Here is a 22942-nt window from a genome sequence, read left to right on the forward strand (position 1 = left end):
CGCACGCACGCACGCACACACACACAAGCATACATGCATGCACGCACAGATTTACACACACAGACACACACATACTCAATGTTTTATTGGGAAAAAGAATAATGGAATATGAACAGTGGGTTAAACCAGCAGTTTGATAACATTTCACACACACACACACACACACACACACACACACACACACACACACAAGCATACATGCATGCGCACACACATTTACACACACAGACACACACATACTCAATACACTTTCACTAACATGCAAGCACACATATAGTTGCCTGCATATTTCCTTAATAATGACTGAATGTGGCCAGATAATGATTTCCAATGCTAAATTGATATACAGGCTTCAGAAAAAAACAAAACAGAGGAAGCTGTTGCTGTTAACTGAAAGTAAGTTGGTAGATTTATGTGGTTTCAGTTTCAGTTTCAGTAGCACAATTCATTCAGTCAAATCAGCTACTTTAAACTGTATCAAAATTCAAGTCCTAAATCCTTCCTTCCCTTGATTTTCTGATTGTGAGAGCACGTTAGTGAACGTGGTCGGCAGTGGTTGCCCTAACTGAAGAAAGAGCGCTAGAAATGGCTGATGTTTGACTGGTTCCAGGAAATGAAGATTCTCTAATATATCAGAACGAGGTCGAAGCAGACGTTAAATTATAAAATGTGTCTGGTGAGAACGCTTCGAAGTAGGCGGTACACGAACAGTCCGCAATTACACGCTGGTCGCAATTAGGGATACCTAACCTATACAATCCGATTATCAGCAACAACAAAACCAACATACCATAAATAATTCAAACATAATAACTGATCTATATTCTGAAAAAAGTAGTCTTGGTATAAGATAATAATAATAGTCTCATAAGAGCAGCAACAGCAGTAACAACAACAAACATCAACAGTATGAAGAAGAAGAAGGCGGAGGAGGAGGAGGATACAATGGTGGGTTTAGAATCCGGAAGTAGACGGAAATGACAATACAAAAACATAGAGGGGTAAAAGAACAGAAAGTGGGGAAGCTTAAAAGATAGAGAAATGGAATGCGTATTGATTAAAAACAACAAAAAATAGAAGACAATCCCGAAAGCTTTAAGTGAAATAATTTCTTCTCTTCTTTCTCCATGCCTGTATTTCTTCGATGGTGTCTGGCAACTTCCTGTGACGTGTTTCCGGCAGAAGCCAGATGGAGACAGCGGCAAGGCAGCACAGACATCCCACCATCACTCCTGGGGCCCAAGGGGTCTCTTTGCGCTAGGAACACGTATACAAAAAAGGCCTAATTTATCAAAACTGCCGTGTTTCTGATAAAAACAACATATAATGTGAAGGAACACTGGCAGCATAACAAGAGAGATGAATTAATGCAAATTTCGAGATGGTTTTAAAGCCTGAACCGGACTATAAATGGCGGGCGATTTGAATCAAGCCAGTTTCTCACCAGAGTCTGACACTGTGACGTCGGTGAAGGTTTATTCAAAATAAAAGCCTAATAAAGCTACGGTTTGGCTTCATTTATGGCAGAGAGCGAGATTTGCCTAGCAGCTTCCAATCTAGACCTGAATTGACTTTGGAAAGTACAAAATGTGTCAGCTGCACGTAATACAAAATTTGAATGCAGAGAAAAGGGGCGGAGCTAGAACCGAAACCTTGCTCTCGGGAGTTAAGACTTTAACTGCCAGTGATAATCATTGCAGTTGAGTAGCCCGAGTGTCCCCTTTCCTTGACGTTTACCGTTCACAATGTAACTGAAGTCTCGTGTGTTGCTTTCTTCATTTTCTAATACCACCTTGGTCGTGTCTTGTATTTTTCACGGTAAAATAGTATGCCCTGTCATTTCTTAGTTGAAAGTAAGTGTGTCGTCCATATTTCTAGTGGATCTTACTTGGAAAAAACAACGACAGCACATAATGATATTCATATATCAGTATCAGTATCAGTAGCTCAAGGAGGCGTCACTACGTTCGGACAAATCCATATACGCTACACCACATCTGTTAAGCAAATGCCTGACCAGCAGCGTAAGGCAACGCGCTTAGTAATAAATGCTAAGTAGTAGAGGCGCTGTATGTTAATAATTAAAGAGCTATTGTAAAGTTGGTTAGACGTTGGATTTCTTATCCTTTTCGGCATGATGTTGTGTTCTGGAGAAAGTCATTTTACTCCAATTTTCCTCACTCCACCCTGGTTTGAACGGGTAACTAACTTCAACTGGGGAAGATTAAAACAGTGAAAGAATAGAATTGGGCCTCGCTTTCCTATGCCGAGTCCCAGACACAGTGTCACAGTCCTTGTGGCCGTAAAAACTCAGGGAATATTTCCCTTCTCATTCTTCTCGACTTGTCAGCCGCCTTTGATATGATAGTCCATTCAATCCTTCTTTCCCGTCTTCATTTTACATTTGATATCAACAGTACTGCTCTCAGCTGGTTCAAATCACATCTCACTGACCGATTCCAGTCTGTCATAGTTGATAATTGTCAGTTTGAACCCGTTAGAGTGGAACACGGGGTCCTACATGGATCTGTTTTAGGCCCGGATCTTTTCACACTGTACACTGCTCATCTAGTTGAAATTATCAACCGACCAATGTCAGTCACCATTCTTATGCTAATGACACTCAACTTCAGAAAAGTGATACCCCTGAAAATTAGCCCTCGCTCTTTCAAGAAACATCAACTGCTTCCTGGACATTCAAACCTTGATGACTCTTAATAAGTTACAATTGAACGCGGACAAAACGGAAGCAATTATTATAGGAACTAAACAAAAACTCCTTTCCATCACAACTGACAATCAAACTTGGCAGCACATCCATCCCTCTTTCTAGCTCAGTCAGGAACCTCGGCGTTGTCCTTGACAACACACTGTCCATGCAAGAATCTATCAGACATGTCAGTCCTGCTACTGTGGCATCATTTCCATTCGGAAATATCTGTCTACCGATGCAGCATATCTAGACTTGTCATTTCTCTCATTCTCTCTCGCCTTGACTACTGTAACTCTATTGCCTGGTTTGCCTACTTCATCTGTTCAGTCCCTTCAGCGCATACAAAACTCTGCTGCACGACTTGTCCGAAAGAAGAGATCTGAGCACATCACTCCTCTTTTGCAACATCTCCGTTGGCTTCCTGTCTGACACAGAAGAAAGTACAAGATCAGCACACAATGTTATAAATAATTATATTCACAAATCTGTCCCTTCCTATTTCTGTGGCTGCCTTCACCTTTACACCCCATCTCGCTCACTTCGATTGGCTCCAGATACACTCCGTTTACGCATACCCAGATTCAAACACTCCACTGTCGACGTCTGATCTCACTCGAAGTGAAAAGACATTAAATTAAAAAAAAGAACTCCTCTGTCGACTGCCGTTCTGTCTCTGGACCCTGCTTTTGGAATGAACGTCCTCTTTCGCTTCGTCAGGTCTCCACACTCAGCTCTCTCAGGTCTGGGCATAATTCCATCTCTTTCCATGATAGCCTCCCACCCCTGCTTCTTCTTTGTCTTCCCTTTCTCATGTTTAGAGTTACGCATGCGTGCGAATGACTGGTGTGAAAGCGCTTTGATTTGTCTCTGCACAAGATTCAGTGCTATATGAATACTGAATATTATAATTGCTATTATCATTATCAAAAGGTTGTGGGACGTTAAACTGAAGACCCATTCTTTGTTGGATTTACTTTGGCGTTTAATTTTACGCTGGCAGAAACGTTCATCAATCTGATAAGTGAAACTGACTATACCTACCCACACCAAGAGAAAAGGAAGAGCCAGGTCAGTCAACCTGATGATGCTTGCAATTGTTCCTATACCTATAGATCTGAAACGGAGAGAATGGTGTAGCAAACAGTCAATATCTCTAAACGTGATAAAGACGAACTCGTCTTAAAGAAAAGCAACAATAACGAAGGTATATAAGCCTCTATCAGAATTAGCATTTCTCTCTCTCTCTCTCTCTCTCTCTCTCTCTCTCTCTCTCTGAACTGATGTTATACGTAATCTTTCTTTTTTTTTCTTCTTTTTTTTAACAAAACTAACAGGTTTAGAGAAACTGTCGTTTCATAGTCTTGTTTCCATTGTTTATTCAACAGCAAATGTTACTGGAGAAACAGTCATTCCATAGTCTTGTTTCCATTGTTTATCTATCAGTAAATTATGTTATTGTCTTTTGTTGCTGACCAAATACCCCATCATGAGGGGCTGTGTAGCCTATATATGAATAAACCATTCACTCGTTTTTCTCTCTCTCTGAACAAACCGCTCTCTTACTCTTCTCATCACACACACACACACACACACCAACACACACCAGCATACAAAACTACCCCACCAATACAAACTAACGTATTTCATGTATCATTATCTAAACATTGTACAGTGATCGCAGCGGGCAATACACAGACCTCATGGTTGTGGGGAAGACCTCCATGTAGTAAACAAAGTACACACAGAAGGAACCATTCACTGCGAACATGCCCACGTACTGTGCTACTGTGGCCAGGGTCAGGGTCACTCCCTGCTCTTCTCCTGGTTGAAACACACACACACACACACACACACACACACACACACCTCTGTAATGTTCGTCAGGTAATTTCAAGCGACATTCGCAGAGACGCATCCTTGAACACACACACGCACACGCGCGCAGGCACACACACACACACACCACACCACACCACACCACACACACACCACACCACACCCACACCACACCACACACACGCGCTCGGGTGCGCGCACACATAGTGGAAAACAAAAGCACGGTTTAACAACTCTAACATCACTGAAAAATAGGTGACTATTCAAACATTGCTTTAACTGCATTTCCTGTAGAATTCGCGGTCATGGTGATGCCACTTATTACATCATCAAAAGAAGGGAAATAACTCTGGAAGGCTGAATATTTGACCGAGAGTGGTGGATCTCCGAACCATTTTCTCGAGATCTCACCTTTTGGTTGATTTTTCTGGATACTGATTTATGACTTGAAACACCGCTTTCTCCTAATTTTTCATCTGCACTCAAGGGGTTAAAACCAAATAGATTTTATTTCTTTAAAACAGGGTGAAGTTGGAAAAGAGATTCTCAACCTTTCGAAGAGCAAAATACTACATTTGACAAAGTGCCATTTGTCTCTGTCTCATATGGTTTCTCCTACTACTACTACTACTACTGCTAATGATAATAATGATTATTGTTCTCGCTGATATAATGATAATGAAACACTGGAAATAATAAGAAGTAGCAGCCTAGTAGTAATAGTTCTGAAGTGTGCAAATACAGAACACTACAGGGGTTTGAAATGACACTACGAAGACTTTTATTAGACATTACGAAGACATTTCAAGTTTCACGTGAGATTTAAAATAATAATAATAATAAAAAAATAAAGAAAGAAAGAAAGAAAAAAGAAAATGAAAAAAGACAAATAAACAAATCACGATGACTTTACATTCTGCACTGAACAACCTGAGACTGGAAATACCAATCAGCCAAAAGGGTGCCCTTGACGCTTCTTTTCCTGAGCAGTATCTCACGGTGAAAATAAAAATATTTATGGGTTCATTAACAAGGCTGTACAGGAGATGATCAGTCCGCCAGTGAGTGTCCCTATGATGTTTATACGTCCCCAGTAGTTGTCGCTCACCCAGTGTCCTAAGTCCCACCGACACGAGCAGAAACAATCCCGTGAACAGGCTGAAGAGAAACCCCAGCGGTCTGCGACGGAATCTGAAAGGGGCACAGCGATCATCAACAAGCTACATGAACTTGACAACCTCACCAATAACAACAACAACAAAATAGTAATGATAGTAATAGTAATATATTATTATTATTATTAACATTAATAATAATAATAATAATAATAACGATAATAATAATTACAACAACAGTAATAATGATAATAATAATGATATCATCATCATCATCATCATCATATATCATCATCATCATAATCAGAATCATAAAAACATGGAAATATCGACAATGATTAGCATTAAAAGATCATTATCTTTCTTTCCTGACACAAGTGGGGAAAGAAACGGAATCTAAAGAATCTAAACGGAATTCACCACTTTTCCTACTATTTCGCTGCATCACAACACATCCAGTTTTTATTGACTCACTTGTGTAAACAAAGTGAGTCTATGTTTTAACCCGGTGTTTGGCTCTGTGTGTGTGTGTGTGTGTGTGTGTGTGTGTCCGTGGTAAACTTTAACATTGCCATTTTCTCTGCAAATACTGTCAGTTGACACCAAATTTGGCATGAAAAAAGGAAAAATTCAGTTCTTTCCAGACATCTTGTTTAAAACAATATTGCACCTCTGGGATGGGCACAAAAAAATTAAAAAGGGCCAAATTATATATAAACTGAATTTACGGTTATATTTATATTTTTTTTAATTCTCAAAACTTGGCACATTGATCTGATATTCTGACACACCATCAAGAGCAGTCATTTTTATCATTTTTGTTCAAACAAGAAATTCTTTTGCTAAGCATGGAAAATATATTTGTGGTGCATGTCTTTGGTGCAGATAGTAAAGAAGGGAAATTAATCTGTAATTAATGCGAGGGGGGTTAATTTGCTTTAAACTGATCTTTCTCATCTTAAACATTACATTTTGAAATTATACTCAATACATAAAAAGCTTGTGTGTTTTACTCTCAGTGTACAGGACTTTCACAATGTTCATTCGCCCAAGTGGTCTTTTTCGGAAAATACCAAAGTCAATACTACCAGTGGACTTTATAGATCTATTGGCTGAGCCCTGAAGGTCATGGGCAAAAATCATTTGTGTACACATATTTACACATATTCAAAGCACGTGCTCATATTCCTCGCGAACGCGAACGACGCCATTTTGTTTCAAGTTGTTGACCTGCCTGTTCAGTCCTATATTCAATCGACAATACACAATAAAATGTGATGGAAAGTTGGAGTAGGAGACAGTTAAATATTTATTCAGAGAAAGATTTGTGAACGTTTCATCACTTACTGGATTATGCCTCAAACTGCCATAAAAATATCAACAAAACCAGTCGGAATTCACAGTTAAAAATAAAAACCATGAGAGTTAATACCCTTGATGAAACGTACAAATTTCCAGTCTTGACTTTTCTCAAAATTAAGTCCTTTTCACTTCATATGACGTTTAAAAGTACTTGTACTTGGCTCTACATTTATTAGTTTAACAAAATACTCAGTTTTCATATCAACTTCAAAACTATAAACCTAGATTGAACATAAAAGAGAAATTGAATCGACCATGTCGTACATTCCCAGCGGGCGTAACGAAACTTGTACATCTATCTCTATCAAGAGAAAACAGCTAAATGTTGCAGTGTGATTGCGACGATAGCCACGTCTCCTATACCGTGGACTTAAAAAGAATTCTAAATTGCCCTTAGATTTTTTGAATGCCCAAGATACACCAGAATAATATGATTTAAACAGCGTTCTCACTGCAGATACTGCAATTGATTTATCGCCCTTTTAAAAAAGCATGTTTAAATGTTTTAATGTTTTAAGTGTATCAAGTGAGTCTTGAAGGCCTTGCCTCTCTTGTACTTTTTTTTTTTACCCTCGATTTGACGTGGCGATAGCCTTGAGATGGCCTTAGTGGTCGGCGAGGCTCTAAGCACCATAATGTGAATTTGATCAAGCGCGTCGGGTTATGCTGCTGGTCAGGCATCTACTTAACCGATGTGGTGTAGCGTATGTGGATTTGTCCAAACGCAGTGACGCCTCCTTGAGTTACTGACACTGATACTGGTACTGATTTGAACACAAACACATTCTATTTCCATCCCAGCCTTCCACTTCATGATCTGAGATGACAGATAATATGTACACCGATCTTAAAACACATTTGATTTTCACTCCTGAGCATTGAATGATAAAAATGAAAAAAAAGTTTCCAAGGAGGCTGAGTCAAGGCGTTTGATCCAGTGTTCAGCAGTGAACAAGGCACCGTTTCGGCATGCTGTTACGACTTTGGAAAGGACCTTCACTCCAGTTTTACTTACTCTAACTGGATGTGAATTGTTACCTGCCTTCAGCTGGCGATGGTTAAAACGGCGGAAGGAGAGGACTGGGCCCCACCTTCCTATGCTGATCCTTAAACACACTGCCCCGGTGGCATTGAAATGACTTTATAACGGGCGTAATAGCCGAGTGGTTTAAGCGTTGGACTTTCAATCTGAGGGTTCCGGGTTCGAATCTCGGTGGTGCCTGGTGGGTAAAGGGTGGAGATTTTTCCGATCTCCCAGGTCAACATATGTGCAGACGTGCCAGTGCCTCAACCGTCCGCGTGTATATACGCACGCAGAAGATCAAATACGCACATTAAAGATCATGTAATCCATGTCAGCGTTCAGTGGATTACGGAAACAAGAACATCCCCAGCATGCACACCCCCGAAAACGGAGTATGGCTGCCTACATGGCGGGGTAGATAAAAAAAAAAAACACGGTCATACACGTAAAATGTTAAATGTTACATATTTGTCTGAGTGTATAGGTGTGTGTGCCTGAAATCTGACTGAATGACACAGGAAACGAATGATGAGCGCCCAATGGCAGCCGTCAGTCGGTTCTACCCAGGTAGACAAACTGCTGTGTAAATGACTCCGTGTTTGTAAAGCGCTTAAAGCTTGGTCTCCGACCGAGGATAGGCGCTATATAAGTATCCATATCAATCAATCAATCAATCAATAACATGTGATTATTCAATTTTCTAGGCGAAAATTAATTTGATAATAATAAGAAGAATGATAATAATAATGGTAAGAAGAAGAAGCAGGAGAAGAGGAAGAAGAAGAAGAAGAAGAAGCTTCGGTAACCAGTGAATCCAGTGATCACCGCAACACAGACCTACACGGACCCACCTTGGCATCAAGAAGAGTGCCAACAGAGTGGAGGGGATCTGTAGAAGAGACAGGAGACCAAAGTTGAGGAACCTGTTCCCAGACAGCTTGGCAGACCCCAGCATCACCCCGTAGTAGAACAGATTGTTGGTCATCCTGGATAACATGCATTCAGTCTTTTAAAAAAGGCACATTCTTACTAAGTAAAAGGTGAGCTCAATCATCATACAAAATGCGTTACGTTTCTCTGGAAACAGATACCCCTATCGTCAACAAACCCATAGTGACCATAAACAGTCCACGAGTCCATTCGCTTGAACAAGGATGTTGTATCAGACAAGGTAAGTACGTTTTGAAGGGATCGACCGTCTAATTATCTCTGTGTGTGTGTGTGTGTGTGTGTGTGTGCTCGAGGAAGCTTATAGTGCCCTGGCCATACCCTCCCAAGTAAACACATCTGAGGAAATCTAACGAAGAAATACCATGCCACTTTTTTTATGATGCAGGCCTATTTATTGCCCCGTACAGGGTTACAAACACAAATACACATAAAACATTTCAGCCATTGCAACCAGTGGACAATATAAGATGAGAAGATATGAAGAAAAACAAAATTAATAGCCAGTCACGACGGGTAGACAGAAACAGACAGACATCCAAAAAACGATAACAAACACATGCATGCATGCGTGTGTGCGTGTGTGTGTGTGTGTGTGTGTGTGTCAAGCACGCAGAGGTAAGCACACGCGCGCGCAAACAACCACAAAGAGATAGATTAAAACGGAGAGACAGTGACGGAGAAAGAAAGAAAGAGAGAGAGAGAGAGGGAGGGAGAGAGAGAATGATAGATCAAAATAAACGGGCAACGAGTGTGTGTGTGTGTGTATGTGACAGATATTGAGAGACAGACAGGAAGACAGGACAGAGACAGGCGATAAGAAGTGAAGAGAAATGGGAAAAAAGAGAAAGAGAAACAAGAGATACATAAAGAGATGCACATTCTTCACACACACACACACACACACACACACATAAGGGACAGGCACAGACACATACTTTACCAGACAAAGGAGCAGATCAGGAAAGGCACCAGAACAACACGATATCGAAACAAATCCAGCACAGTGTGTCTGGTAGAGATCGCTTCCACCCCATCTCTCCCAGGAAGTTCAGTAATGTCATCCTCGGTTTTTGTCACATGAACGTCTGTTTGGTGAACAAAAGCATCCCCTTCTTTGCAGGCAATCTCATCGCCCGTCTCTTCGTTCTCATTCAAGTCTTCATCCGTATTTTTCTCAGAAACAAGTACTGGTTTCGTTAATTCATCTTCGTGGCCACTGATAACAGTGTTCCATCTATTCTGAACAGGGAGACTGTTGCCGTTAAAGGCTTGCTTTTGGAGAAGGGGCTGAATGTCTGCGAAATCTTTGCCGTTCATCCGACAGGCTTTCTTCAGGATCCTCTCCGCTTCTTGCATCTCCCCTGTCGCCAACAACCAGCGGAGGGACTCGTCCAAGAAGCTTTTGCGTGAACAGAATGGAAACGTTAGAGCTGGTCTTTACACTGTGTATGAGGTTATTGAAGTATCACACACACACACACACACACACACACACACACACACACACATATATATATATATATATATATATATATATAAGAATTATAGCGAGCCCCATACTGAGACCGGGATTTTTACCCCCTACACTCGATCTTGAGTACTATTATGGGGGCTAGTCATTCGGATGAGACTATAAATTGAGGTCCCGTTTGCGACAATAAAAGGTTTGTCCATGGCAAAATTCTGTAGCATACACTTTAATACAAAACAAACATATCTGCTGATAGAAAAAAATAGTTGGCTTTGTACTGTGACGACGTGTTCTTCCGGGAGAGAGCATCCCAAATTTTACACCAAGAAAATTAATATGTTTTGACAAAAAGCATTACACTACACTACACTACACTACACTACACTATGATAGTACATATACTGTATAACGTCCTTCACGCCAAAGCTGCTAGGGAATTCCTTTGAAGGAATCCTCTTGGGCAACGTATGGTAAGATGGAGTTAGAATAGTGGGAAGAATAGTTCAATTTCAGTCTCCTAACGGAGTTGGGCCACTGCTTACTGAAGGTATCTCAACAACATAACAACTGCTATCACATGATCAAGGTCAAAGCACAATGAGAGAAAAATGGAACGGGGTGGCAGATGGCAGCCCCAACTCCCAGAAGCTGGTTGAAAAAAAACAACACCACAAAAGAAAACAAAACAAAAAACACCCAGGTAACATGTTGACCAAGAAATGACAGCTACACGTGAACATAGCTACCATTTACCAAGGTAAGAGGAGGCTGGCGAAATACACGGAGGCAAGGGCAAGACTGAGGTATCTCCAGGACACACCCTGCAGAAAGTAGGCCACCATGGCGACGAAGCAACAGCCACAGGCCCACAAAATGCCATCCAAAATGCTGGCCAGACATCGCCAATGATGTGGCAACAGTTCCATGACCATCATGTAGGCTACGTTTTCCATGCCCTGTGAGGATAAAAAAAGAAAAAGAAAAAAGAAATTAAAGACCACCCTCCCCCTATACACACATACCTTCCTCTCCCCTACACCCGCAAAAACGCCGGTCAAAAAGTGTCACTCTTTCTGTCCCTCCAGTATAGTGTGATACTCTTTCTATCCTCCTAATCTCTTTTCAATATGTACAGTACAGTGCAATACGGCAAAACACTACATAACCTTACCAATAAAAACAAAACAAAACACAAAAACCAAACAACAAAGCAAATGAACCAAAAAATAAAATATAAATAAATAAATAAATAAATAACACAGATTTTAACTCACGCATTCGAAAAAGCCAGTCACGATTCTGCAAAACAACATGATTTCATACATGTTGATGAAAGTCATGGCGACAAGAGACGCCATAGTGGCCACAGCACAGGTCACGTACACTTTCCGCCGGCCGTAGCGGTCAGCCGGGACAGAGAAAAGTAGAGCGCCAACTGCCTGACCAGCGAAGAACCCTGTCTGGGTGAGCTCCGTCAGCCCTGTCTTCTCACACACCAGCGACCACTGAGGAATAAACACAGAAACGTCATGGTTCTTTGGCAATGCGCTTCTGCTGGAGGTCAGTTATCAGTCCTTCTGAAAGAGAGCAGACCCCTGAGCATGTTCAGTTGCATGTACAGATATATCAGTTCCATATGGCCAAGTGAAATGGGACAAACAGTCCCACAAAAATCAATATTTAGTACTGTGAAGGGTAACAAATTATACAATCCCAAGTCGTCTGCCTGCGTCAATCACCATTGTTTTACAGTGGTCGGAACTTTTCTTTTCCTGGTCAGATCATATTCATGTTGATGTGAAACCACATCGAACGCAAAACAACCCACATTTTGAAAACATACATCCCAGATGTCATCTCTTCTGTGCATTTTATACACCAGTGAGAACGAACACCGACATGATTCTCTTTTGATTAGTGATGCCTATTCTGTTTAGTTTCAGTTTAACCTTTCCCGTACGTCGTGGGTGTGAAATCACCCAGACAAGTGTTTTTGCTCTGTAACTCAAGTAATATTGAAGCCACTTCCACATAATTTCATGACTTTGTCCATAATATAGTTTACTACATATCCACTGAACATTATTTTCTTTTATACATAAACAAAGAAGTTATTAATCAATTAATGTCCCAGTACGTCGTGGGTGTGACGACACCCATACTCCCAAAGAATAAACCTTGCACGCCGTACGTCGTGGGTGTGGAGCCACCCATGCAAAGCTTGCGCGCCACGCGTTTTCGACATGACGTCACTTGGGCTCGCTACAGAGAGAGATGAGAGTGACCTTGTCTTTTGTTGATCGTATCCCGGTTCAAGTCTGCGGCAAGTTTTACTCTAAAGTTGTAACTAATTTCAGAAAACAATATTTATTGCACTAGATATCTTCAACAATATTGAATGAACTGTTTTTCTTGTAGAGAATGATCGGGAGCAACTGATTGATAGCTTTTTATCTAGTTGGAATTAAAGTGCCTTTCTAAGAACTGGATATTTTTGTAAGTCTGAAATCAATTGATCTAAAATCTAGTTGATATAGAAATTTTATTCTTATCCTAATCTGTTCAAAGTAGAGAAAACCCGACTATGGCTAAAAAAAGAAAGATAGTTGATATAGAAATTTTATTCTTATCCTAATCTGTTCAAAGTAGAGAAAACCCGACTATGGCTAAAAAAAAGAAAGAAAAAAAAATGCCAGCCAGCCAGCCAGGAATGCCGAGATCTAGGCCAAGGGAAGGGGGGACTGATACCAGGCTGTTGCTGCTATGTTAGGGCATCTGCCTTGACCGAAAGAGGATGGGCGTGTAGCCGCTAAAAACAAAACAAAACCAACAACAAAAACAACACACACACACACACACACACAAAAAAAAAACCAAAAAAAACCAAAAAAAACCGTTTTTTGTAAGTAACAACACTCTCTTCTCACGGGCAAAACTTATTCACAATGCGCCTGGTCAAGCACTGGAGTAAATAGCCTACACGCACAAGTGGAAACTGCGCATGCAAGTCTGCTGAAGAAAAGTCAAATTTGCTTTACGGACAGGTGTGGGTTACTGTGCACCCGCGACGTACGGCAAGGTCTTATTTCTTCAGTGAAACCATGGGTGCCTACACACCCACGACGTACAGCGAAGGGTTAGTTCGTACACAGAAACCATGGGTGCCTGCACACCCACGACGTACAGCGAAGGGTTAGTTCGTACACAGAAACCATGGGTGCCTGCACACCCACGACGTACAGCGAGGGGTCATTCCTTCTTAGAAACCATGGGTTTCTGCACACCCACGACGTACGGCGCGCAAAATTTTAGGCGACGTACGGGAAAGGTTAAAGGAGGTTTCAAATCATGTGAACAGATTCATATACTCTACACTAAATCTGCTGTCAAAAAAGGCAGCAGACTGGGAGTGTGTGGGAAGGGGGGGGGATGTGGCGGCGGAGTCTACATGTGTGCGTGTGCTTGCAGATAGGAAGAAACACACACACGCACGCACGCACGCACACACACAGTTTCATAAGCAGGCCAAATTACCTCAGTGACAAAGGAGGTGTAGGAAGGCATGGAGAAGTTGACACCAGCCACACAGGGAAGAGAGTGAGTGGAGGACGTACCGGAAGTGTTGACAGTGACGTCAATACTACACTGGTGATACTGGATATCCTGGAGTGTGAAGTTAGTGACGTCATCAGGGAGATAAGCTTCCACCTGGGTGATGTTATCCATATGACTGCACTGGTGATCTGGCTCGTAACCTGTAAGACAGACATATACATACAAGTATCACACGTGCGAACACACACACACACACACACACGCACGCACGCACGCATACACACACAAACAACACAAACACTCACACACTGGGTGTCTTTTAATATCCAAGCAGTGTTTACCACATGATTTTAACAGGAACAGCCCTTTTGTTTGCTGAGGGCAGCCTACATTTGTGTGCATTTAATTCATGCTGTGCACGGGACATGGGTTTACCGATGCGTTACCACTAATTTCCAGTCATGTTGACAGAGATGTGTCGTATTGTATTGTATTGTATTGTATTGTATGGTATGATGCTTGGTATTGTATTCTATTGCATTTCAGTGCTGTGCATTTTTGTGCTGTGCTCTGTGTTGTTTTGCATTGTAGTGCACTGTACTATACTGTACAGTACTGTATTGTAATGTATTTCAGTGCAGTGCAGTGTACTGTATTCTATTCTTTTGTATTTTATGAGATGGTTCTTCAGTGCATTGCGTTGCATTGCATTGTATTGTATCGTAATGTTTTGTCTTGCATTTCATTGTATTGTTGGCTACGGCTATTATCAGCTGGTCAGAACTGTTTCAACAGACTGACCTATAAAGACAACGGCGAAGACTGCTACGTTGTTGGCAAAGCTGGAAAACAGGTGGAGCATCAGCTGGATGAGCTGGTACCGGCCCCTTCTGCCAAGCTTCTGCAGAATGGGCTCCAAGTCCACTGCACATGTTTCGTCTGAAGGTGATCTCCCTTGGTGTGACGTCACGTCACGTGTTTTTCCGTGTCCCTCCGCGGGGGTGATGGTGGCTGCTTCGTTGCCTTTCATGGTGACGTCAGGTCAGTGACAGTGCTCGGCGATGGTTACGTCTGTCCCTGAAGATGAGTGGGGGAAGGATGAGAATGGATAAGACGTCGTTTATTGTTCTGCTGTAGTGTTCATCTGTTTGTCTGTCTGTCTGCCTGTCTATGTGTCTGTCTCTATGTGTGTATGTCTGCATTAATGATGTCCACTAAATGTAACTGGCATGAATGAACAAAACGTTTTGCTTTCATCAGGGAACTATAAAAACCATTGTGCGCCACAGCTGACTTTTTGGCTCATGTGAATATATGTAATAAGTGTGTGTGTGTGTGTGTGTGTGTGTGTGTTTTGTGTTTCTGTCTGTCTGTCTGTCTGCCTCTGTCTGTCTGTCTGTCTGTCTGTCTGTCTGTCTGTCTCTCTCTCTCTCTCTCTCTCTCTCTACACACACACACACACACACACACACACACACATATATATATATATATATATATGTATATATATACATCTGTCTATTACACATACATGTTGATGTGTGTGTCTCTCTCTATATATAATCATATTCATATATCTGTCTATGACACACACACACACACACACACACACACACACACACGTGTGTGTGTGTGTATGTGTGTGTGTTTGTCTGTGTGTTTGTATTCTGTCTGCATTGGGTAAGACAGTTTCTTCTCACCCGAACACGCGGGGTTGAAATCTGCCGTCAGGACTTTTTTTTCTTCTTTCCTTTTCTTTCTTTTTTTTTTTTTTAACCTGAAGCTTTATAATAAAAAATACAGAACACATTTTAATAATTAGATTTTTTTTTAGTGTAACACAAGTGAGTCTTGAAGGCCTTGCCTCTCTTGTTTTGAAGTGGATATGAAAAACGTCAAGTTGAGAAACGTCAAGACTGGAAATTTTTACGTTTCATCAAGGGTATTAACTCTCATTGTTTATTCTTTTTAACTGTAAATTTCAACTGATTTCGTTGATATTTTTATGACAGTTTAGGGCATAATCCAGTAAGTGATGAGGCGTTCACAAATATTTAACTGTCTCCTTCTCCAACTTTCTATCACATATTATCGTGTATTGTCGATGGAATATAGGATTGAACGGGCAGGTCAACAACTTGAAACAAAATGGCGTCCTTCGCGTTCGTGAGGAATATGAGCATGCGCTTTGAATATGCATAAATATGTGTACACAATTGGTTTTTGCCCATGACCTTCAGGGCTCAGCCAATAGATCTATAATGTCCACTCGTAGTATTGATTTTAGTATTTTCCGAAAAAGACCACTTGGGCAAATGAACATAGTGCAAGCCCTGTAATAATAATAATAATAATGGTATTTATATAGCGCTGGATCTTGTGCAGAGACAAATCAAAGCACTTTCGCACCAGTCATTCACACGCATGCATAACTCTAAAACTGTAGAAACTAAAGACAAGGAAGGGCAGGCAAGGGAGGCTATTTTGGGAAGAGGTGGGTTTTAAGGCAAGACTTGAAAGAGCTGAGTGTGGAGACTTGACGAAGCGAAAAAGGAAGTTCATTCCAATCGCAAGGTCCAGAAACAGAGAAAGAACACTGTACTGTACACTGAGAGTAAAATACACAAGCTTTTTATGTATTGAGTATAATTTCAAAATGTAATATTTAAGATGAGAAAGATCAGTTTAAAGCAAATTACCCCCCTTAGCATTAATTACAGATTAATTTCCCTTTTTTACTATCTGCAGCAAAGACATGCATCAGAAATATAACTTCCATGCTTAGCAAAAGAAGTTCCTGTTTGAACAAAAAATGATAAAAATGACTGCTCTTGATGCTGTGTCAGAATATCAGATCAAAGTGCCAAGTTTAGAGAACAAAAAAAAATAAATAAATATAACAGTAACTTCAGTTTGCATATAATTTAGCTTCTGTTATTTATTTATTTATTTATTTTTTGTACCCATCCCAGAGGTGCAATATTGTTTTAAAGAGAATGGTTGAATTTTTCCTATTTTTATGCCAAATTTGGTGTCAGCTGACAAAGTGTTTGCAGAGAAAATGGCAATGTTAAAGTTTACCACGGACACACACACACAGACGACCGAACACTGGGTTAAAACATAGACTCACTTTGTTTACACAAGTGAGTCCAAAATGGATACGTGCGATGCCAGTTGTTTGACTGCTGCCTTGTGATCCACTGCCCTCACGCACTGTGACAAAATCTGTGTCCATACGGCATATGTGTGGCTAGAAAAATGGAGTACAAAGTGTTATCAAATATTTACCTCAGACTTCGTCACCGTCTGGACAACAAGAGCTCTCTCTAATAATGACCTCCTTGTGGAGATCAAAACAAATGGAAGCATTCCTTATCTGCCACGGAAATAGCAATGTAAATTTCGTCCTTAATATCAATCACTAGAAGAAAAATTATCTATTCACGTTACGCTGGTAGATTATTATTATTATTATTTATTTTTTTTTTTTTAGACTGGGTCATTTCAAGCGCTGGCCCAGGAAAGCATGTAATGATATATAAGGTCTTATCAATACTTTGATGTCCCCATATCAAATCACCACATTAGTAAACAACGAAAAGTCACTGAATTACACCAGCTGGAATCTTCGCCACTGTATACACCCAGAGTAGCAGTAGATACATTATTTCGCGGGATACATTTTACAAAAGTATTAATATTATAAACGTATGCATTAAATCTTCAGCATGGTATGCAGTCATTTGACAAAAGCATTTTTTCACGTATATCGAACATCTCTTGAAAGTGCAACAAACAAATCCAGATATTTCCTTAATTGATTCAGGACAGGTTTATAACACAAACGTCAGTGCCTACAACAATGGCTTCCAACACTTCAGTTTTTCCTGCCAGTTTGCACGGGTCTAATCAAAAACATAAGTTCATGTAAAAAAAAAAAAAATTGCTTGAAAAATATGTCCACAGATTCTAAACATCTTTTCTTTTTTCTTTCATAATAACTTACCCACAGTGACAAACTTTCAGTATATAACATCCAGCTAAACAATTCGGATATTGAATTAATTATATTATAACAAGGAATGGCAGTGTTTTCCATAGCAGAATACAGGCCACCAAACAGGTAAAGGGAGGAAATAAAATTGTTTCCCTTTGACCAGAAATAGTCCGATAACCCGAGGGTCACAGAATCTGCTTTCAGCATCGCTGAATATCTGTTCCTTCAGTTCAGTTGCAGAAAGCACGCAAGCAGGTGGAAATCAAGAGCAAGTTGATAAGAGTTTCGCTGGAGTTACACCATGAATACAGGTAAATCATGCTACAAAAATGTTAACTCAAAGGTGCGCATGCTCATGTGAATATGCAAACATTAATAGAATAGAATGTCTTTATTACCAAGTGTACCGGGGTCATAAGGAATATTGAAGGGGGGTGGGGAGGTGGGGGGGATAGTAGTACATAAAAAGGTACAAACATAAACCGAAAATCATACACAAACACAGAAGAGTTTAGGATACATACATGTGCATATCAATACAAGAACTTGTGCACACACACACACACACACACACACACACACACACACATGTTTGAACAGAAGCCTCATATTACATATGGATGGGGCTGATGACTAGATCTTCGGGTGAATGATTGTTGATAGCACAATTCTATTATTAATCATACTGGATTTGTTCGAGAGACGGCACTGACTGCTTTGGGGAAAAAGCTATTGGCGAAGCGATTGGTTTTCGTCCTTATACTTCTGTAACGTCAACCAGAGCCGAGCATCTCGAAAATCCCAAAAGCTGAATGTGAATCGTCCTGGCTGAATGATTTTGCTTTTGTGATTAGCCGCTCATGATATATGTCGTCTAGAGAAGGTAGATCAGCCCCGGTAATCTTGGTGACCGTTTTTACGATTTTGTTCAGGGCTGCGACTTCTGCCTTGGAAGTGTTTACGTACTAAACAGCAATAGCGAAATTTAACAGACTTTCAATGACTGCTCGGAAGACATCAACCATGATTTCGTTTTTACTTCAGAACTTTCATTTTGAGGCGCCGAAGAAAGTATTTTTCTCCCATTTCAAATCGTAAGAAATGATCAGTCTGAGAATTTTAAATTCGCTGATGACCTCTACTTGCTTATCTTTAATGACAAGTGGTGAGGGGTCAGATCTGGTCTTCCTGAAATCTAAAATTATTAATTTTTGTTGTTGTTGTTGTTGATACATTGAGTTCTAAGTCGTTTTGATCACACCAGCTGACAAGTTCTAGTCCTTCTTCCCTATATTTTGACTCATCACTGTTTGAAATCAGCCCTTCTAGAGTAGTGTCGATGGCAAACTTGACCATGGTGTTACAATTATTTTGAGTAACGCAGTCATGTGTGAGTAGTGAGTACAACAGTGGGGAAAGAACACATCCCTGTGGGGCGCCTATGTTGAGAATGCATGTGGAGGTGAGGTCACCAACTTTAACAACTTGCGGTCTGCATCTTAGAAAATCTAGGATCCATGCACAAATTGATTAAGGCAGCGAGAGGTCTCTCACTTTAGAATATAGTTTTGATGGTACTGTTGTGTTGAACGCAGAGCTCTAGTCAATGAAAAGGATCCTAGCATAGCTGTTAGGATTTTCGAGATGTCTGCGGACGTGGTAGAGACCTATGCTAATGGCATCTTCAACTGATCTATTAGCTCTATAGGCGAACTGACAGGGATCAAAAGATGGAGGAATGCAGGTTTTTAGGTATTGCAGAATCAAGCGTTCAAACGTTTTAAAAATGAGCAGAAAGCGACGTCACTGTCGTGCAAAGCAGTCTACCAGGTATAACAAATGAATGAACATGAAAAATAATCTTTATGCACGCTCATGTCATTTACAAATGAACTCTTCTAAGCTGACATGTAGGCTACGAACATCCTCCGTGGGGATGCCGGATGTCTTTCAGTATGACTATGCCCCGCCTTCTGAAAAATCTGCGCTGGAAATTTCTTCTTTTCAATCACTCTCTTTGTTTCTGCCTTTTTAAAAAAAAAATCTTACTTCGCGGTTGTCTCCTTTTTCTGTCTTCCAAGTCCATTCCCATTTCTTTTTTTCAAGCAAGCCTTGACATTTTTTTCTCTCTTTTTTCCGCAGCCTATGGTGTACTATCTGTGCTGTTTTGCTCTGGCGATTATAGTGAGATTGTAAACACTGGGATGGGCACTAGCTGCCCATTCTGTAGTGTTATTTGCCTATATGGCCTTATTTATGGCTGGCGTCCTCAGCATGGCTAGTCTTATTTGACCTAATGAGCTAAATGGTTAGAATACTGTGTCATGAACTGTGTTTTGTATGTATGTCTTAGTGGCTTTTTTTAATTTTTTTAATTTTTATAATAAATGTGACAGTTTTGTGTTGATGCGGTTGAGCATTTTTATGGTTGACAGTCCTGATATGGCCCTGTGTGGTCGGCTAGACTATGAGCAACAAGAGCAAGAACAAGGCTACGAACAACGTTAAGACAATGAACGGAGCAATGACCGAGCTACCTGCAGCAAAACTGACCCAATGCACAGTCACGAAACTGGGGCAGCGCATCAGCTTGATGAAACATAATTATTGTATTTGTATTTTTATCACAACAGATTTCTCTCTGTGAAATTCGGACTGCTCACCCCAGGGAGAGCGCGTCGCTACACTATAGCGCCACCCATTTTTGACTCACATGTGTAAACAAAGTGAGTTGGCTTTTTTTGGTTTTTTTTTGTTTTGTTTTGTTTGTGTGTGTGTGTGTGTGTGTGTGTGTGTGTGTGTGTGTGTGTGTGTGTGTGTCCGTGGTAATCTTTAACATTGCCATTTTCTCTGCAACTACTTTGTCAGTTGACACCAATTTTGGCATAAAAATAGGAAAAATTCAGTTCTTTCCAATCATCTTGTTTCAAACAATATTGCATCTCTGGGATGGGCACAAAAAATAAAAAAAGAAGCCAAATTATATGCAAACTGAATTTACTGTTACATTTATATATTTTTTTATTCTCTAAACTTGAAACTTTGATCTGATATTCTGGCACAACTACAAGAGCAGTCATTTTTATCAATTTTTGTTCAAACAGGAACTTCTTTTGCTAAGCATGCAGATAGTAAAAAAGGGGAAATTAATCTGTAATTAATACTAGGGGGGTTAATTTGCTTTAAACTGATCTTCCTCATCTTAAACATTATATTTTGAAATTACACTCAATACATAAAAAGCTTGTGTTTTTTACTCTCAGTGTACAGGGCTTTCACTATGTTCATTCGCCCAAGTGGTTTTTTCCGGAAAATACTAAAATCAATACTACGAGTGGACTTTATAGATCTATTGGCTGAATCCTGAAGGTCAGGGAAAAAATCAGTTGTGTACACATATTTATACACATTCAAACCGTGTGCTCATATTCCTCGCAAAAGTGAAGAACGCCATTTTGTTTCAAGTTGTTGACCTGCCGGTTCAGTCCTATATTCAATCGACAATATACGATAACATGTGATGGGAAGTTGGAGAAGGAGACCATTAAATATTCATTCAGAGAAAGATTTGTGAACGCCTCATCACTTACTGGATTATGCCCCAAACTGCCATAAAAATATCAACAAAATCAGTTGGAATTCACAGTTTAAAATAATAAACCATGAGAGTTAATACCCTTGAGGAAACGTAAAAAATTCCAGTCTTGACTTTTCTCAAAATGAAGTCCTTTTCACTTCATACGACGTTTAGAAGTACTTGTACTTGGCTCTACATGTTATGAGTTTAACTCACTCAGTACGGCCAGTCCTCTCTTCTCCTCTACACAGACCCCTCGGATGTCCAGTGGGTGTCTCAATGACCCAACCTTTAGCTTCCATCGTCAGAACTGTGGTATTCTTTGTCAGCATTCACCTCTTCAGTATAAGAGCCTTCCGCTTGCAATATTTTGATGATGATAATTTGGTGAAACGCTGATAACGTCGTCTCTTTCGCCGTTCGTATGGAGAGAGTTAACACAATACTCAGTTTTCATATCAACTTTAAAACTATAAAACTAGAATGAACATAAAAGAGAAATTGAATCGACCATGTCGTACATTCCCGGCGGGTGTAACTAAACTTGTACAACTATCTAGATCCAGAGAAAACGGCTTAATGTTGCAGTGTGATTGACATCAATAGCAGAAGATCAGACATAAGTGGTAGGTTCAGAGCTCCACGCGCAAGAACATCTCGCTACATTCATTCATTCGTCCCTACAGCAATTCGCGCACGCAATCAAAACATCCAATATACTAACTCATGAGTGAACCCTCCCACCCCAAGCCCACTCGCCACAGCAACACCGGAACTTCATCAGCAGACGAGTGCATGTGAGCAGACATTATGCGTGCATGTGGGACTGAGTGGGTGAGCATAGGCAAGCATTTCTGTGTGTGTGTGATCGGAAGTGATTTTAAAATATTTTCTTATTTTATTTGGATTTCATGTATCTTAATGTTAATGTACTAATTTTATTGGCGTGACATATGTTATGTGCATGCATACGTGCCTATATCCATATGTATGCGTGTGTGTGTGAGTGAGTGTGTGTGTGTGTGTGCATTTTACTTACATATACGATTTAGTTCCCTTGATGTTTGTATTAAGGTATTGTTGTACAATACCTTATGGTCTTAACGTGTGTGTGTGTGTGTGTGTGTGTGTGTGTGTGTGTGTGTGTGTGTGTGTGTGTGCGCGCGCGCGCATGTCATTTTTGATAATATATACCCTTTTTTTGTCGGATGTTTTCATTTGTAAATATTGTTGTGCAATACCCTATTGTCTTAACATGGGTATGTGTGTGTGCGGAGGGGGGGGGGGGGGGATTGGCAAACACGAAAGTGCAAGGGGAATGTCAAAAAGCTGGTAGAG

At 40.5% G+C, this 22942-nt stretch overlaps 1 protein-coding gene across 3 annotated transcripts in view; it reads right to left on the reverse strand.

Annotated features, from left to right (window-relative positions):
• LOC143297431 (solute carrier family 22 member 7-like) overlaps nucleotides 1-22942 on the reverse strand; it is a 27414-nt gene continuing 4472 nt past the window's right edge. For 2 of the 3 annotated variants that reach the window (XM_076609783.1, XM_076609782.1), the window contains 10 exons: nucleotides 14829-15104; nucleotides 14007-14227; nucleotides 11747-11977; nucleotides 11226-11428; nucleotides 9942-10400; nucleotides 8902-9036; nucleotides 5658-5740; nucleotides 4411-4534; nucleotides 3755-3827; nucleotides 1-1257 (listed from right to left, as the gene is read on the reverse strand). In XM_076609783.1, the coding sequence (XP_076465898.1) occupies nucleotides 1096-1257; nucleotides 3755-3827; nucleotides 4411-4534; nucleotides 5658-5740; nucleotides 8902-9036; nucleotides 9942-10400; nucleotides 11226-11428; nucleotides 11747-11977; nucleotides 14007-14227; nucleotides 14829-15057 (1920 nt within the window). In that variant the 5' untranslated portion in view covers nucleotides 15058-15104 and the 3' untranslated portion in view covers nucleotides 1-1095. The remainder of the gene's footprint in view (nucleotides 1258-3754; nucleotides 3828-4410; nucleotides 4535-5657; nucleotides 5741-8901; nucleotides 9037-9941; nucleotides 10401-11225; nucleotides 11429-11746; nucleotides 11978-14006; nucleotides 14228-14828; nucleotides 15105-22942) is intronic. The other variant, XM_076609784.1, reaches the window with a different exon arrangement.

This window comes from Babylonia areolata, chromosome 22 (genome assembly GCF_041734735.1).
Source record: "Babylonia areolata isolate BAREFJ2019XMU chromosome 22, ASM4173473v1, whole genome shotgun sequence".
NCBI lineage: Eukaryota > Metazoa > Mollusca > Gastropoda > Neogastropoda > Buccinidae > Babylonia > Babylonia areolata.